The following is a 17,397-nucleotide window of genomic DNA, read 5'->3' as shown; positions in this document are numbered from 1 at the left end:
GGTTTTAATGCTCGAATATCCAGACTCTTCTTAAAAAAAACTACGAAAATAATAATCCTCTCAGTCGAGTCCTCATCCTCATCCGCCGCCATGTCCGCCGCTTCGCCTTCGCTGCCGGCGATGCTCTCAAGAGATCAACTCCTCCACCTCTTCTCCCGCTTCTCCTTTCTCACCTCCCAACCCGGTCTGCCCACCAAGCCCCACTACTCCCTCCCTCCCTCCCTATTTCCATTTCACCCCCTCTTTTTTTTTTACTCATTATAATCATTATCGCCACATCATTGATTCGTGCTTTCTTACCTTCTTCAGATGTCAAGAAGCGCATCGCCGACGCCGTGAAGGACAAGCAGGTCGCACCTCATTCCCGCCCACCCAAAAGTGGTATTTTCTTTTTCTACTTTTTTCTGACAAATTTTAATATTTTGCTCGAATTGTTGTTGTATGAAGGAGGCGGTAGCTGTAACGACGTCCATTCAAGAGGAAATACTTATCGAGATGGGAATTGGTGAGTTAGTAACTCTCTACTCTTTTCGCACACAACCTGTTTGATGTAATGCCGTGGGCAGTCTGAAGTAGAGAGCAGAAATGTTTTCTACCGTGATGAATTGAATCTACGATGTTTCGTGGTGCTTGATGTGGGCAAGAATATAAACTTTTATAAGAAATATCGGGATATATCTATGCTGTTTTAGTAGGAGGTACATTATGAAGATCATAGGGTGTGCTCAATTTTTTCTTATCCTTTTGTTTTTTTCTAGTTGAATGAGAGAATGGTTTGTATATAAATTAAATTAAGTGATGAATTGGGTCTATGATGTTTTAATCATAGTTGAACCTGGATATCCGTAGGAGCGTAAAATTTTGCAAGAAATATCTGGATAACATAAAACAGTTCATTTCAAAATGTGTCAAAAGAACCTTGAGAAAACCATTTGAGACTTCTGTAAGGTTAATCTTTCTTGGAATCTATTGGTCTTTCTTTATTTGATTGCATAAACAAGAGCATATATCATTTGGTTATTGCTTGCTGTTATAGTTTTATCGATCAAAGCTTCAACTGACTTGGAATTATATTTGAGTTTCATTACCGAAATTTTGTTATAAACTACCTTTGGTTGAGGACTTCCAAATCGTATTAGGATTAAGGCGAATTACCCATATGCTTGTCTAGGATATATACCAGCACCCTAATTTGTGAGAAAACAGTGTTATCATCATTTTTTTCTATACATACTAGATAGAAATAAATTACAATGATATTTTCTGTTGAATTTTATCTTTAAAAGTGTTGTCTCTCCATTTCATCTATCCAGATTCCAGTGCAAGATATAATAAACTTTTATATTATTCTTAATTTTAATTATACTAGTTTCTGACAAGTTCTTCATTTTAGAACAGAAAAAGGTGAAATTTAATTAATATCCTAAGGCAATCTTTGGCTTACCAATCTTTTGCGGGTAACCTATAATCTCCTACTGTCCTACATCAACATTTTTATTTATTAATTACTTTATTTGCTAAGGCTATCACCTTTATATATCGGTATCTGGTATTACTTATATTTAAGTGAGATGTTTCTTTCATGCTTTGTATGGTTGTCTGCCAGATTGTCTCCAATACCTCTACCTCATATATTGGAAGAGGGACTAAGGAAATGTATGAAAAGTGATAACATATTTTGTTATTCAGAAATTAGATATGCGACTTCTTTTATGTTCAATGTTCTAAAAAGTACGTTGCGGGTATGTCGCAGCTAAGGGCTTTCATGGTGTGAGGTGGATGGCAGGAGGCCAGGAGTTTATAGTGGGTGACATGATTCCAATGCGGGTCTCATAGAAAAATTTTACAAATATCTTTTTCCTAAGCTATCTAGCCTATATATAGTCAAGTAAAAAGAACAAAATTTATCAAATTATCAACATTCAACACATGATAGATATAATCAATCTATTGTTAAAATTTGGAAACATTTGCAAATACCATTTGGAAGATGTTTCTACATTTTCGATAAAACTATGAATGTACTATTTTTCATATTTTATATCTCGGTCAATAGAAGGAAAAATTAAGGATTATCCAGTCGATACTTGGTCGGCACTCAGCATGCCCCTGTGTGCTAGTGGCACGCACTGACACACTTATAATATATTTTTTAGGGCCTTTTATCTCAAGAAACTTTTCGATATATATTTTTAATTTGAATATATCTAATAAAACCAAGGTTTTGAAACTCGGTATAAGAATTGAGATCAACCGTTAAAAAAAACGATATGTATCTATTATATTAGTCATATTGCTAGCCCGTATCAGATCAAACTATTTTTAATTACGTAAAATTTTATATATTATTTAAAAATACATGAAAATTTCTAATTTTTTTTAAAAAATAACATAAAAATAAGAAAATAAAAATTAGTCACACAGAAAGCTTAAAAGAAAAAAAAACTCACTTAAAACCATGATGAATTCCGAATTGAATTTGTCAATTTTTTTAGTGTATTGTAAAGCAATTCGGGCTGCCACCTTAGGGCATGTAGGCCGCCCCACCAACACACTAAGCACTCAAATTATGCAATCGAACTGCATAATTGAGCCTTGGTAAGTCGATTTGGAGCTTGGTGGGCCTAGATAGCCAACATTGTGGCTAGTAGGTCAGGCGAAATTGTTTGCCGGCAAAAGAGTTGTGTTAGTTAAAGGAAAAAAAAACTCACCATGCTCTAAATCCTCTTATCTCTCGATCCCTCCCTCTCAAGCTTTCTCCTATCCCAATAGTTGGCGGCGAGCAAAGATCTCAAGCATGTGCTATGTCGTCGAGGCCAAGCTTTGCAACTGTTTTGGAGCTCGGGCTCGGGCGTCATCATGGAGGTTGGGTTTGTGCAGCCGGTGGCGTGAAGGTTGGTACGTGCAGTGGCGATGGTGTGGAGGTTGAGCCTGCGGTACGACGTGGAGCGGAGATCCCCTTCAATGTTTCTCGTTGCCTTCCTTCTCCTGCTGCTATAATGGAAGTGATGGAGTTGGAAATGATGGAGTTGGTGCTGGACAAGTGCTGGACCATCACTTATCTCTAAAAATCTCGCATGCTAGTTGGACACCACCACTTATCTCCAAAAATCTCACATATTGGACACGTGGGATGTAGTAGAAGTGAAGGAGGTGCATCTAATTTTCATCTCACCAACAAAGACTAATCTCCCACTATGTAATTTTTTTATTTTTTCTGAAACATATCAGTACTTGTGTCTTAATTATTTTGGTGCCCTGGACTATTAAAAACTTTATATATAATGCTATACTATAATAGTATATATTATATGTTATATATGGTATTTTTATTTTTATATATTAAAAAATGCTAGACTGTTTTGACCCCTGCCTTCCGCCTAGGCACTAGGTGGTGGGGTGACTACCCACAGCCCACGATCACCTTTCAATACACTGAATATTTTATACTCGTAAATAATTATTGCAGAATAACACTATAACAGTGAAGAACAAGATCTCTCTCTCTTCACTGTTGTTCTATAGCAGTAAGAAAATGAGTTAAAATGTGGGTAAAAAAGAGAAGAGAATGAGAAAAAAACGCTCATTTGAGTTCATCAGAGTGAGGAGTAGTTAGGGATCACCGAATCGGCCGTCAAATAAGTTCAATGAAAGATAAGGGTGGGAGAGAGTGCGTTAGGCTGTCAAAAAAGCTCGTGGGCTCAACTTGTTTAGGGCTCGGCTCAAGATCTAAATGAGCCGAGTTGAGCTGATATTTTGGACTCGAATGTATTATCGAGCAGAGTCGAGCTAGAGCTAGCTTGCTCGAGCTCAGCTTGACATTGTAGCAATATATATATATATATATATATATATATATATATATATCTTTAATGACAGCTTCTGACCCACCACCACATAAGGACAAAAATATTCATGTTACCTTTCCATTGATGACCCGAAATGCCTCCCCAAAAAATCGATCCTTTCTTGGACCTCTCCTTCCAATTCGTTCTCCTCTTCTTCTTCTTCCCATGTGAGATAGGATCTTCACGAATGGCAGCTCATGTGGCTAAATAGAGATTTCCACAGAGCATCTGTTTCCACACTCTACAGAGCTTGTCACGCCTCTTGTCGTAGTTGTCAAAATCTGACAACCTCGAAGTCTTTTTGGGGTTCTCCCTCAATCCATAACTAGCTCTCTGCATTTTCTGCCCCAGTTTGGATGAGGGACCCATGGACGACAAGTGAGATCTCATGTACTTGCCCAAAGATCTCCCATATGGGAAGCTCTTCCCACACACTTTGCAGACATGTGTCGGCTCCCGACATCCTCCACTATCCTCGTGCCCAAACCGTAGCAAAGCTCCTTTCTCCACTTCGTTTATCAGTTCCACTCTTTCGATTGCAAACCCAAGTAAACCTTCTCCTCCCTCATCCCCAATTGCGATGCGATTAGCCGCACCACCTACCTTGAGAAGAACCTCTCCAACGGCCTCTTTTGTTCCTATTTGCCTATTCTGCTCTCCTATCGAGCTGTCGAGTTGAGAAGAGCTGGTCTGAGTTAAGCTTTTCCAGCTCGAATTGAGCTGGAAAAATTCAGTAATCCAGCTAAGCCGACATGGGTCCAGCTCGCTCAAGCTCGCTCGTTTACACCCCTAAGAGTATGTGAGATAAAGGGTAAAAATCGAAAACTTAAAAAAAAAAAAAGACAGATGAGGACATCAATTGTTAATGTCTCTTAGGTTAGATATACTTTACATTTGATTCGGTTGGTATGACCAAAATTGGCCAATCTTAGACCGAAACCAGTTATTAGATTGGTTTCAGGGATCAATTATGGCCAATCTTGATTTGGATCAACTAATTTTGAGAACCATGAGTAAAACCTACATTAGTCTTTTATTTTCTTCGATAATATTGTAAATGACATATTTTGTTAAAGATATAACAATAATTAAGTAGAAACATGATTCAACACATGATATGATTGAATACATTCATTAATTAAAAGTTGTAAATTTTGAATTCGAATAAATTCATAGGAAGTTAATCTAACATGTTTCTATACAAATTTTGGCTCGACTTGAATGAAGTTGATATATTCATTTTTTTTTTTTACTAAATTTGGGGGAACTTAAAATTTTGTTTGATTACCACAAAGAGTAATTTTCAAGATTTAGCACCAAAATGATAGATTTATATAGATAGACTATTATAATTGATAGATCTAACAAAATCGGGCTAGATATATCATTTGTACACCCAAAGTTTTACATTATAAAGAAAATATTTAAGAGAATGAAAGAACATTTTTTACCTTCTCTTTCTCCTTCTCTCACTTCAACCTTTTTTAGTAAAGTGGTTGCAATTGACTCACCCTTAATGAGTTAGTGGGTTTGGGACGCACCCGACGCGTGCCAAGTGGCATGAGTCAGCACAAAGCTGTGCTGACCAACATGGCATTTTGATTAGCGAATACAATTGAAATTTTTTACTAAGATTCAAGAGAGTGCTAATTGAGAGAAGGGGAAAAATAATTCAATTTCTATTGGTTAAGCTTAAAGTAGTAAAATGGCCACCATTTTCACCATGGTGGCCACTACCCTCTATGGTGGCTGCCACAGTCTTAAAACGCTGTTCCAACCCACTACAGCTGTAGTACAGCTCTTAGAGGGCTAATCCGCCATGGCGGCCACCACAATCTTTTTTTTTTATAACACTGCTTATGTTTACTGGGCCCATGCGCTAATAAATGATCATATGAATTTATATTTATCATGCTTACTGAATGCTACCATTTGAACATATACTGGTTACTGCACTTCAGATCCAAGACTTGGGATTGCTTGCTTGGGAAAAGTCAATGCAGTTTATGAGAATGACATGGACTTGATGATTCAATTTTACCGATTCATTGCGAAGTAGGTGTCTCTTGAACTCTCGTAATCATTGGTCAGATTATTTTGTTTAAAATAATTGAAACAACCATTAGATCATTTCTCTCTTTCCCTGTACTGCATAAAATTGGCAATGTTTTATTTCTAAAAGGAATTAAATGTTGACAATGACAATATTGAAGTAAAATTTTCTTCATGGTGGGAATGTCTCTATAGAGTTCTAAAAATCTTGCTACCTTCAGAATATGTATTAAGTTTTTGAAATCAACAAGGATTAAGTTCTTATATAGATGTTCAATTATTATTTAGTGAATCATGCTTGTTTGATTGCATTACCCTGGAATGGCTGATTATAGTTTTTTCTTTGGAGTTGCCCCAATATTTTAACATACTGAAGTCATCTAGAGGACTAGAACATAAAGAATTTAATAGCAACATGCCCAATTTTCCTTTTTTCCTTTAGCATTTTTTTGACTAGTCAATGATTTTTCTGCACCAGTTCTTTCTCAGTACTGATCATGATAAACATAATCCTGTCTGTCAATGGTGAATGAGAAAAAGAAAAGAAGATTCTTTTCTTATTTTTTGTACTCATCTCTCAAGAGTGACTTTGAATCAAGCACATAGTGTTGGCCTTTGACGGTACTAGTATGACAGAGAAGAGATGGCCATTGATGAGGCTGAGCTTGAGCCGGATGAGTTTGAGGATAAAATGCATGCTCAACATAAGCTGCAAGATCAGGTAAAACTATTTCTATTCCTCTAATCTTTGAATAATTGTTAAACTCAAGTTGAAAATGAGTTCTTTGTAGCAAATGGAGATGCTAAAACAACTTCGGAATTATCAGCCAGATGACCAATGTTTAATTTTGGAGAGTGTATGTTCGCTCTCTTTCTATGTATTTTGTTATCTATATTATTTGTCTAGTGTTTGATAAGATTATTTCATTTCACTGCTGCTTAATAAGTTGGTAGATCTTTTCCTTCCATTTAGTCCACTTGCTTATCTTCATTGAAATCTGGTGTATTTGTGTAGTTATACATATACATATATATATATATATATATATATATATATATATGAGCAGCATCGTGAGTCCTTCCCCTGTTAAGATGGATATTAGTGATTGAATTCTTTCCTCTAATTCTTATTCAGCTGCACAAGCAGTTGGAAGGTACTAATTTCGACAGCAGCGGTGCAATCCTGACCCCACAAAAAATCCAAGAGATTGTTAGAGGATCGGGAACCCTGGCCAAATCATCCAGGTAATGATTTTTCCAGCCTTTTTCTATGCCCGTCTAGTTGCAAGCTGCAATTGCTTCTGTGAAGTATGGATGACTCAGTTGTATGTCCATATTTGGATGTATTTCTGCAATTACTACTCTGATCACATCTGCAAATTATGTATACATTTTAATGACTGATTGTAAGTGACAAAATTACAGGCACTTCAATACATTAATAGTTTTAAACATATGGACATACAGTATAATGTATTTCAGGGGAGTGATCAAATTCATGGGGAATCTATTATTTTGGCCTTTAAGAGAATGGAGAAGTATGACTCCAGGCTCTTGTTTTGTTGACGACACAAGTCAATGCCTGATTCAGTTGAATACAAATATTTAGGATTTGAGTCCTCAAGTTTGGGTCTAGACAAAATTGTTGGAGAAAAAGGATTTAGGTCCTCAAGTTTTCAAATTCATTGAAAATAATTTGTCCTTTACAGATGAATTAGATGGGTGCTTCTTAGGTTTAGTATGGTCCGTGCTTCATCTCATCATTTTGGTAACAATTTTTATGCATGAAACTCCAATTATAGCTGTTTCTGGAGTGTATGTATACATCCTTACCTGCAAAATTAAATGATTGTTTCCAATGACTCAAACCTGTGCCATTTGGGCCCAAGGGATAAGCACCAACCGTGGCATCTTTACTGCCAACATATCTATTTGTCTCAAAGCATCACAACGAAGGGCTGTTTCCATCTTTTGAGCCCAACCTTGTTCTTAGTGCTTCTTTCTAGTAGGCCTTTAAACCCACTTTTGGACCACTGTAAGAGAACCTTGCACCCATTTGCATCGATGAACATATCTAGCAATCTTCATGATGACCCCAAATCTGATAGATGTAGACAGCTGATCAGCAGGCCATTGTAGCGTCATTGTCGAACGGTGGTCAGTCGCGGTCTCTGATCGGGCTCTTCCTGTTGCATGTACACCGTGTCTGCGTGTACTGCAGTGAAGGGAAAGGGGACCTTGCAGGACCACAAAGATCCCTAATGGGCTGGTTCATGGGGTGAGGAGTTTGCCCTCCTTACTCTTATCATGGCCACTTTCCTGTAAAGTTTTAAGGTGATGGGGACCAAGATTTCCCTTGAGTACTGACTAATAGTAGTGGGAGACCATGATGCATAAATCATTGAGAGAGAGAGAGAGAGAGCTCTTCGAACCCACATACCCTTGTGGACTGGTGGAGAGCATCAGCCAAAAGCAAGCCCAAGTGGTGGGTTACCTCTTCCCACACATGCCTCATGTCTCCTTTGCTCCCACAGCTTTTTCTTACAAAAAGCAACTTACCAACAACCCTTGATAGATTGGCTGCAGTAAGGGGAATGGGAATGCCTGAGTGAGGAGTAAGGTATGTGTGTGTGGGGTGGGGGGCGGGGTTGAGGCAGCTTTTCTTATCTTATCTTCTATGTATGTGATGTGATGATTTCATGCTGAAGTTGGCTTAGCAGTGCAGTTGTCATTAGATTCACCTTCACCTTTTTCTTTTCCACCATGTATTGTTCTGTACAAAAAAACTAGAATTCACAAATCTTTGGGCTGTAGGCCTGTGGTTAGGCGTGAGGTTTGGATTAGATTTTGTTCCTAGTTTTCAATTATATAAGCTGGAGTTACTCGTCAATTATACAACGCCACAGACAATGATCTTTTATTCACACCCACTGAGAAGTTTAAAAGAAAAGTAGAATTTATTTATCTCATCCATCTCTTGTTTAACTCTGGAGTTGCTGCTTTTTGTGTGCAACAATATTATTTGGTCTGAACTTTCTCCTTTGTAAACTTACTAATGTTAAGTGACTAGCTTATTTTCCTCTAAGATATTTTTCATTTTGTCTATTAGCATTGGAAATACTTGCACAAGTAGCTGCAATAAGTAAGTAATCATCATACTCCCATCTCACTCAATTCCTGTAGAACTACAGCAAATCAACTAACTGATTTGCTTCTATGAACAGCAAACTATGTTGTAAATGCATATGCCCAGCTCTTGGAAACGTGTCATTATCATTTAGGCCGTTATAAGCTTCACCAATTTGACTAGCAGATTACAAGTATCATCACAATTATTGGTTGCAAATTTAGTGCCAACAATGAGATGATCTTATCTCAAAAACAGGGTTTTGAGTTACTCATCTCTTATACTATTCCCTTTTATTGATTTAGAATATTCTAATTCTCTTTTTTCTATTTGACAAGTGCAGTTACTTTTAAGCCAGAATTGTGAAGGATCCGAAACGCTCAGTGTGCAAGGTGTTATTTATAATTCTGTTTCTCCAAAAGAGAAAAAGAGAAGGTATGGAATTGTAGGTGGAGAAGAAGAAAGAGTGAGGTAGAAGTTTTTTTTTTTTTTTTTTTTTTTTTTTTAAAAAAAAAGTGAGACGGAAGGAGATATGATCCTGATGATTTGTATAGCAATTTTAGTTCATGTGTACGTTGGCCGACAACCTTAGGCCTACCCATAAAAGCTATTCCTCTTGTAGTACTTTGTCTCTCTTTAACATGTGCTACCCAATTATTGCAACCTTACCATTAATATTACCATGCCCTGATGGCCATCTCATAAAGCTTTTTTTTTTTTAATTTTTTTTCCTTTAACATGTGCAATCTTTTCCATCTCTCTTCCTAACATTATTTCTACAACTAATGCACGCCATGATGCCAACCATCAATCTACTACTAAGTTCCAATTCATTTCATGGATATTTTTTTAATTCTAAAATATAATTCTATTATAGAATATATACTATTTATTAAAATTATATCTTAGACTACAGTTACTAATTTACTCTTACTATCTATTCTATCAACTCAATATCTATTTTCTTTCGGTAATTACTACACTATTATTTTAGAATACAAGTGAATATAAAAAATACTTATTTTTAGAATAAAGATATTAATTTGGGAATTAAAAGAGGAATAGAATAGATATAATTGATCTTATTCCTAAAGTAGATGAGACCGAAGTGGTTAAAAATAATACCTAAGTTTAAAATATGGCACAATTTAGGATCGTTTTAATTTTTAATTTTTTAGACATGGAATTTTAATATTTAAAATTATATGCTCTCTTAAAGAAGCCTATATTGTATACTTATTATCAAATTCAAACGGTGTTGAATTTTTTACTTCTCTAAGTCATCACAGGAGGGTTTGATTCTCTCATAGTAGTTATTCAATTTATATATCAAGAAGGGTTAGCATTTTATCTAGTTTATGATTAGCCTTCGAGCTCATAATCTGTCATTATTATTTTTTGCTTCTCTCTCTATTGAAAATCAAATAAAAATAGATAAACCAATAGAAAGTAAAATTAAGAATCGAATTTTCCAATTCCTTAGATCATCATAACTTCTCTCTTTTTTTTTTCTTTTAATCTTTGATTTAATGCTCATAACTATCCATCATGATACAAATCGGTTTCTCACCAAAAGTTGGCAAGTGGTAACTGTTTTTTTCCCCCCCTCTAGAAAGCGACTTCCTGCAGTAACTTCCACTTTTAAGTTTCACTTTTCTTGCACTTTCTATATCCGAAGGAACCGAGAAGTCTCTTGGTCCCTTCCACCCCCCGCTTCCTATAGCCAAGGTTGCAGGAGATCTGTAGCCCTACCAGATAGCATTGGCATGATGTTGCTAAATTTACAAATTCACCCCCCAAATAAATATATATATATATATATATATATGAAGGACACAACCACAACTCACAACATATATCTATGCAACTTCCCTCGCACTCTTCTACTACTACTACTACTAGTACTACTTTTATGGAAGAAGAGGAGGGGGAAAGAGAACTGCAACTACTCCTCTCCAATCCATCAGCCAAGCGCCTCGACGGAGAAAGGAAGCCCATGGTGACGTCGGTCCCTCCGGCCGACCACCCGGCGCTGGATCTAACCTTAAAAATGAGCGTCGGGCCAGCTTTGCCAGAGGGGAAGTCTAAGATGTGTGTGAGGAGTATGCAAGTTTTAAAGCAACAGACGGCGGAGCAGATTCGGCTTGCGGCGGTGGAGAAGGCGTACGCGGAGAGGGTGCGGGAGCTGGCGAGGAGAGAGGTGGAGATGGCGGAGAAGGAGTTCGCCAAGGCGAGGGCAGTGTGGGAGAGAGCGAGGGAGGAGGTGGAGAAGGTGGAGAGGATGAAGGAGATGGCTTCCAGGAGGATCGGCTCTGCTTGCTTGGAGATCACTTGCCAAGCTTGTAGGCAAAGGTTCTGCCCTTAGCGTTGATGCTCATCTTCCATCCATCCATCCATCCATCCATCCATCTTTCAGTGTAAGTTTCTTTTTTTTTTTGTTTTAAAAAGATCTCGCCACTAATGCTGATCATCAGCATTCTTCATGCATCTTACAATCTAATCTCTCTCTTTCTCTCTCTCTCAATTTGCAATCCATACCCACTCCATTAGGATTTGATACTATTCAACTTTAAGAATGATAATAGATTATATATATGTTTATGAGAGTTTTATAGGATGTGGCCATTTGCATTTGTAGGTTAACGTATGTCAAATAGAATCGGATCCATATATATATATATATATATATATATATATTGAAGAAATGGAGATATTTTTGTTTTACATCCATATCGATTTCCATCTTAATCCGATTTCAACCGGATAATCCAAATCCAGTTAATTACATCACTATATTTACCCTTGTAAATGTTTAGAATAACATGACTGCATCTGCAAGCTTTGGAATATCAGACTTCTTAAATGCCTCAGTGAAAAAAAAGTTCATTATCACATTTTTCTCCCTCTCTAATGTCTATAATCTTGAATCGTCCCATTAATATTAGGTGATATATTGAAAAATTTTGCGAAGTATTCCAACTGTAGGAAATTCTCGCACCGAGGCCGTAGAGAATCACATCCCTTTGCTTGTAACCGAGGTTACAGTTGGCTTGTGGCTTGCATCGACTATTTGATTTTGCTCAGTTCGACGACTCAATAGTGTGAAGATTTGAGAGGCAGCTTAGTAGCACAGCAGCTTAAAAACCTATAGTGAGCGGCTTAGTATATTAGGTACAAATTTGACGGGCCTAATTATACTACATGAGAGGAATGTTAGCTCTTTGTTCAACATATATCTTAGCATTCAAATTCTTGAATGATAAAAATAAAACTAAAAAGTGGCTGAGGTTTGTTATCTATAACCATTATTTTTTTTCTTTAGAGGTATAACATTCTGGATACTATCATGTTTAGGTAAACCATATTGGTTTCTAGTAGTGTAAGCTGTAGAGGAAACTATTAGTCCTAAGTTAGCCAACTAAACTCCCATCATAGTTGATCTTATGATAATTCGAATCAAGCACAAACCCTTTCCGGTTTTCTAGCGAACCTAAAATATATAATAGAAACAAGTTAAAAATAAATCATTGTAGCTCAACGATTGAATCCTACCAGCTCCCGGTAGAGATCATGGGCTTGATTCCTCTAATGAATTTTTAATAAATATCTGAATAGGATAACAAGATGGGCCAAATCGGATCTAAAGATGAGAAGCCCATTATGCTTAATTATGGGCCGAGTTGAGCCAGATTGGATCCTAAGTGGAGGCCCATGAGGTTTGGACTATTTTTTGGATCCCAAGGTGGATTCAACTATGTATGTATGTATGTATGTATGTATGTATGTATGTATGCATGCATGCTTGCTTGCTTCTTGAAGGAAAGAAAGAACCCTCTCTTATCTAGAGTGGACCGAAAGATTTTAGAAATCCAAGTTGGATTAGGTCACATTTTAACGAGGTGGATCAAATTATTAAAATATCCTCACTACTATTTTTTCTCCTCTCTGTACCTCTTTAGAAGAAAGCATGACTAATTTAGGTATTTACAAATTATTTTATATATTATAATAAAATATTTATTTGCTGGTACCGTTTAAATTAACCGAACGCGTAGAAAAAAATATTATAAAAAAAGTAAAGGTCCTACAATAAAAATTCTAAAAACGAAATGTAATATAAAATATAATTTGAATATATATATATATTGCTTGGGACCATCAAAATGAACGTGAAGACCAAACGAAATATTTTCTAAAATAATACTTTCGGAAATGCTGCCCAACACGTCAAAGAACAAATATATATAAATATATATATATATATATATATATATAGAGGCATATAAAATGATCGTTGCATGTGGTGTTAGTTTAATTAGTCGACATTACTCTAATGTTTATATAAATATTAGATAACGTAGATGTCACTGGCCAAAAGCCTCTGACAGTTTATGACTTTATGCATATAATTCTATGTACCAAAGTTCAAAAAACAAAATTTAAGAAAAAAATTTCTCTATAATTTTCATATAATAACCCTGTTGTTACTCTGACCAAGTGACATTAACTTTATTGTATAATTTATATAACTATACTTATTGGATTATTAAAATACTCTTGAAAAAATTCTGATCTAGATCCATACTAATGAAATTTTTTTAAACTTATAATAAAGCATTCATACTACAATTTCTAACCCTAATAGTTATTAATTCTACTTCCTATACTTAATATTTAATTCTCCGTAGACTAAGATTTTATTAAATCTAATCAAAATTTATAAACTTGATACATAAAGAAGAGGGGAGATATTTTGAAAAGCCTTACTACTAATACAATAAGGAAAAACAAATATTAAGCCCAAACGGCGAATAAAATGTTAAATAGGAAGTACCCAAAGCATACATATTTATGGCCAGCTAATTATAATTTTCATCAAAGATCAAGAACTAGAGAAAATACTATGGCTAATAGAGAATAAGATCGTAAACTTAGATCGAACCAAGGGCGATGTAATGCTCAAAAGTTAGTAATCGATTCCAAGGAAAAAAAAAAATTAAAAAAAAACAAGACTTTACTATATTTTTAAGATATTAAAAATAAAATGTAGGATTCAAATAAGAAATATACATATGATAAAATAAAATAATAGTAATAATTAAATATACAAAATTTTGATAAATTTCACTTCTTTTTATCAACTTCTCCAATCCTTTGGATACAAGATCCATAAATTGTTTGACAACCAAAGCTGCCAACTTTGTCTATGTATGAAATAATTACTTACTTTAACTTATTTGCTTTAATACAACTACCAACTTTGTCTGTAAAACAATAACTTAACTTAAATGCTTTAATACAACTGCACCACAAAACCCTATGTTAGCTAGGGTTTGGTGTTCTTCTCCCTAGTTTAGAGGTTTTTTCTCGTCTCCGCCCGCGCCCTCTTCCTCTCTCCCTCCGCCGGCGCCCTCTTCCTCTCTCCCTCCGCCGACGCCCTCTTCCTCTCTCCCTCCGACTGCATCTCCTAGGAGTCGATATTTCTATCTAGGCTAGCTCTGTTGAACTTCGGTCTTTTAAGACTCTTATTATTTTTAGGGTTTCACTTAGTATGTCCGTACTTAGTATGTCCGTCGGCCAAGTATTAAATGTTGTGCTTTTTTTTTTTTAATTTTTTGCATTCAGTTGTATATTCCATTGTTGAAGCTAATGGAATGATTTAATCTAATAGCAGAGGCATAATTAGGTTCCTTTTAGCAACCAAAGGTATTAATGATAGAGATTAGTTTACCAACTACACTTCATAGTAGATGATAAAGCTAACAAAAATAAGCATAGTAAACGTCAATTAAATCTACCAATTTTATAATCATTTACGTGCCCAACTTCTTCGAAATTCCCGTCAGAAAATCGTACTCATAGATTATTAAATTATTCTTTCATTAAACATCCTCAAATCTCTACTATTTCGATTTTGCACCCTAATCCAACGTGTGAGACTTTTAGATTGGTTTTAGTTTAAGATAATTTTCTATTATTTAAAAATTATAGATTTTATTGTAAATATTCTAAAAAATTATATACATCTAACAGAATTAAACTAAAATCGAATGTAAACTTCTTGAGAAATAAAATCCATTTAAATCAACTAGAATGAAGACGAATCTCAAAAATTAATTATTCCAATAACTGATGTGAGGAAAAAGAAACCAGAATGCTCAAAATTAAAATTTGAAAACAAAACAAGGTTGCATTGTTCGTCTATAATAATCATACTTTGGTCCCCTAAAATTTTCAAAATTTCAACCTGCACCATCGCACGTAATAGCGCCAGGGACTTATACGGAATTATGCGAGTAATCTAATCCACCGCCCATCGGTCGGAAGAGGGTTTTTTTTTTTTTCGAAAAGAACCCTCGTAGATTTTAAAATTCAGCAGAAGCCCCCGGCGGCCTCTGTGCCGTTCGCCGCGGGGGGGATTCGGAAATGCCACAACCTCCCCACCCCTCCCACCCGATACTTGGCGCACAAGAACTCCATGGCGAAGACCTTCTCGACGTTCCGGTTGACGTCGTGCAGGAAGACGTCGGTGTCGCCGGCGCCGCGCCGGTTCCTCGCCATCACGGCAGCGGAGTAGATCGCCGCCATCCTCCCCGGCGCGGACGCGAAGTAGCCCTTGGGGGCGTCGATCATGATCGCGTCCCATTCCCTCTCGTACACCTCCGCCGGGAGATTCGCGAGGGCGAGGCGGCACCGTTGGTTTCCTTTAAGATAGGCGCGCGGGGGGAGGCAGTCGGGCTCGGATTTGTAGGTCTTGAGGAGATGATCGGCCTCGTCGAGGCGGGTGCGGTAGCGGACGATGGCGGCTTTTAGGGTTGGGGTTTTGGCCATGACGGATTTGAACCACTCGGGGTCTTCCTCGAGGAAGAGGGTGGCGCCGCCGGGGTTGAGGGCGGACCAGAGGCGGGAGTCGTGGCCGAGGCCGAAGACGAGGAAGTTGCACGGCGATCGGCGGCGGAGAACGGCGTGGGAGATGGAGATCTCGCCGAAGGATTGCTGGGGGACGACGGAGGAGGTCGCATAATGCATGGCCGCCGCGGCGAGCTCCGAGACGGCGGAGGAGGAGTAGCCCTCGCCGGCGGTGGAGAATGAGGAAGGGAGGCAGAGGAGGGAAGGGCGATCGACGAGGCGGAGGAAGGAGGAAATGAGGAGGGCGCCGGCGACCAGAGCCGCCGCCGCAGCGGCGGCGATGAAGAGGGGCTTCGCTGGGAGGGAGCGGAACATCGCGGCGAGGAGATCAGGTGAGTCGCCGATCGTTTCTTCTGCTCTCGCCTTTTAATTTCTCGGCTTCGGTTATCGCTCTCTCTCTCTCTCTCTCTCGCGAGATTTTTTGCGACGAGAGGATGAAAGACGAGAGACGAAGAGATAAAATGGGGCAGGGTAAATAGTGGGGGAGTCCGTACGAGGGCAAACGTTTCGCCCTTAGTTTCCAAAGATACCCCTCGCCAATTGCTTAACAAAAAATCATCCACCTCTACAAACCTATGGTTAGGGTTGATCACTATTTTTCGAATTGCGACTCGACACAGATGGGCACCAAAATCACCTCCGATCAAAAAATTTCCGCCCATTTATTTTCATTATAAGTATAATTAATATTTTTAAATATGCACTATTAATACATTAACATGTATTTCTACTCTAAATTTACGCTCCTACTATTTCATTAGTTTATAAAATAGTTTAAGAATTCTTTAAAGAATTCCAAGCATTACGCACTACAGAGTTGTTACTTGTTTTCCTTTTGCCGTTTGGATTACTTTTATGATCACTAATTATTAAAACTGCACAAGAGAACAGACTGACCGGCACATAATATGATAAAAAAAGAGTTTTGGATAATATAAAAAATATCGGATTTCCTAGGGGGTAAAAGGGTAAATGCACGAAGCGGAGACGCAGGATATTTTTCAAAAGGACGGTATACGTGGGGGACTAGTATAGGAAAGAAGGACGATGGCGTCCATGACTGACGAAATCCTGAGAAGCCACGTGTTATAACTGGGGACATGAATTATATTGCACCCACTAGTTTACCCACTCATTGGGCCATAATTGGTCCTTAATTAGTCGCTGGGTGTCAAAATTAGTAACCTCATTTGTGGGTCGCTTTGGTCTTTTAAATTCCCGCCTTTGATTACTTGTTTTAATTTGATTGCGTACTTTATGTCCAACCAACCTTTGTCACTATTCGTGTAATCAGAGCCGTCCAATGCATGCGATTTGTGCAATTTATACGTTAAACTCTCATCAAATACCTTGTTTTTGTAGCAATGAGACGGGGGATTTATTTTTTTCGCTTATTATTATAATTTAAGATCGCATAATGGAATAGTCTTCCTTCAATAATTAGATTAAACAATTTAGGTC

General features: G+C 37.3%; 3 protein-coding genes across 3 annotated transcripts; 2 read left to right on the top strand and 1 right to left on the bottom strand.

The window, feature by feature from the left end:
* Window positions 1-12: 12 nt before the first annotated feature.
* Window positions 13-9,733, top strand: LOC140802394 (uncharacterized). The gene is made up of 8 exons (XM_073157907.1): window positions 13-184; window positions 310-350; window positions 448-505; window positions 5,810-5,903; window positions 6,537-6,621; window positions 6,692-6,757; window positions 7,036-7,145; window positions 9,371-9,733. Exons 1-8 carry the CDS (start codon window positions 91-93, stop codon window positions 9,378-9,380), a joined length of 558 nt encoding a protein of 185 aa, XP_073014008.1. The 5' UTR covers window positions 13-90; the 3' UTR covers window positions 9,381-9,733.
* Window positions 9,734-10,876: 1,143 nt separating this feature from the next.
* On the top strand, window positions 10,877-11,543 carry LOC140802073 (uncharacterized). Its single transcript, XM_073157500.1, has one exon. It carries the CDS (start codon window positions 10,889-10,891, stop codon window positions 11,390-11,392), a length of 504 nt encoding a protein of 167 aa, XP_073013601.1. The 5' UTR covers window positions 10,877-10,888; the 3' UTR covers window positions 11,393-11,543.
* A 3,578-nt stretch (window positions 11,544-15,121) lies between these two features.
* Window positions 15,122-16,380, bottom strand: LOC140802365 (arabinogalactan O-methyltransferase 2-like). The gene has a single exon (XM_073157879.1). It carries the CDS (start codon window positions 16,249-16,251, stop codon window positions 15,400-15,402), a length of 852 nt encoding a protein of 283 aa, XP_073013980.1. The 5' UTR covers window positions 16,252-16,380; the 3' UTR covers window positions 15,122-15,399.
* Window positions 16,381-17,397: the final 1,017 nt, after the last annotated feature.

Source organism: Typha latifolia, chromosome 15, assembly GCF_019914945.1.
Source record: "Typha latifolia isolate L0001 chromosome 15, TyphaL0001v2, whole genome shotgun sequence".
NCBI classification, from domain to species: domain Eukaryota; kingdom Viridiplantae; phylum Streptophyta; class Magnoliopsida; order Poales; family Typhaceae; genus Typha; species Typha latifolia.
This window is presented reverse-complemented; position numbering and strand designations above follow the sequence as displayed.

Excerpts from the sequence above, each read along its gene's own strand:
- LOC140802365 (XM_073157879.1), bottom strand. The coding sequence starts at position 16,251 with ATGTTCCGCTCCCTCCCAGCGAAGCCCCTCTTCATCGCCGCCGCTGCG.
- LOC140802073 (XM_073157500.1), top strand. The coding sequence starts at position 10,889 with ATGCAACTTCCCTCGCACTCTTCTACTACTACTACTACTAGTACTACT.
- LOC140802394 (XM_073157907.1), top strand. The coding sequence starts at position 91 with ATGTCCGCCGCTTCGCCTTCGCTGCCGGCGATGCTCTCAAGAGATCAA. Across the intron at positions 5,904-6,536 it reads TTTTACCGATTCATTGCGAA|AGAAGAGATGGCCATTGATG; the intron begins GTAGGTGTCTCT and ends CTAGTATGACAG. Across the intron at positions 6,622-6,691 it reads AACATAAGCTGCAAGATCAG|CAAATGGAGATGCTAAAACA; the intron begins GTAAAACTATTT and ends AGTTCTTTGTAG.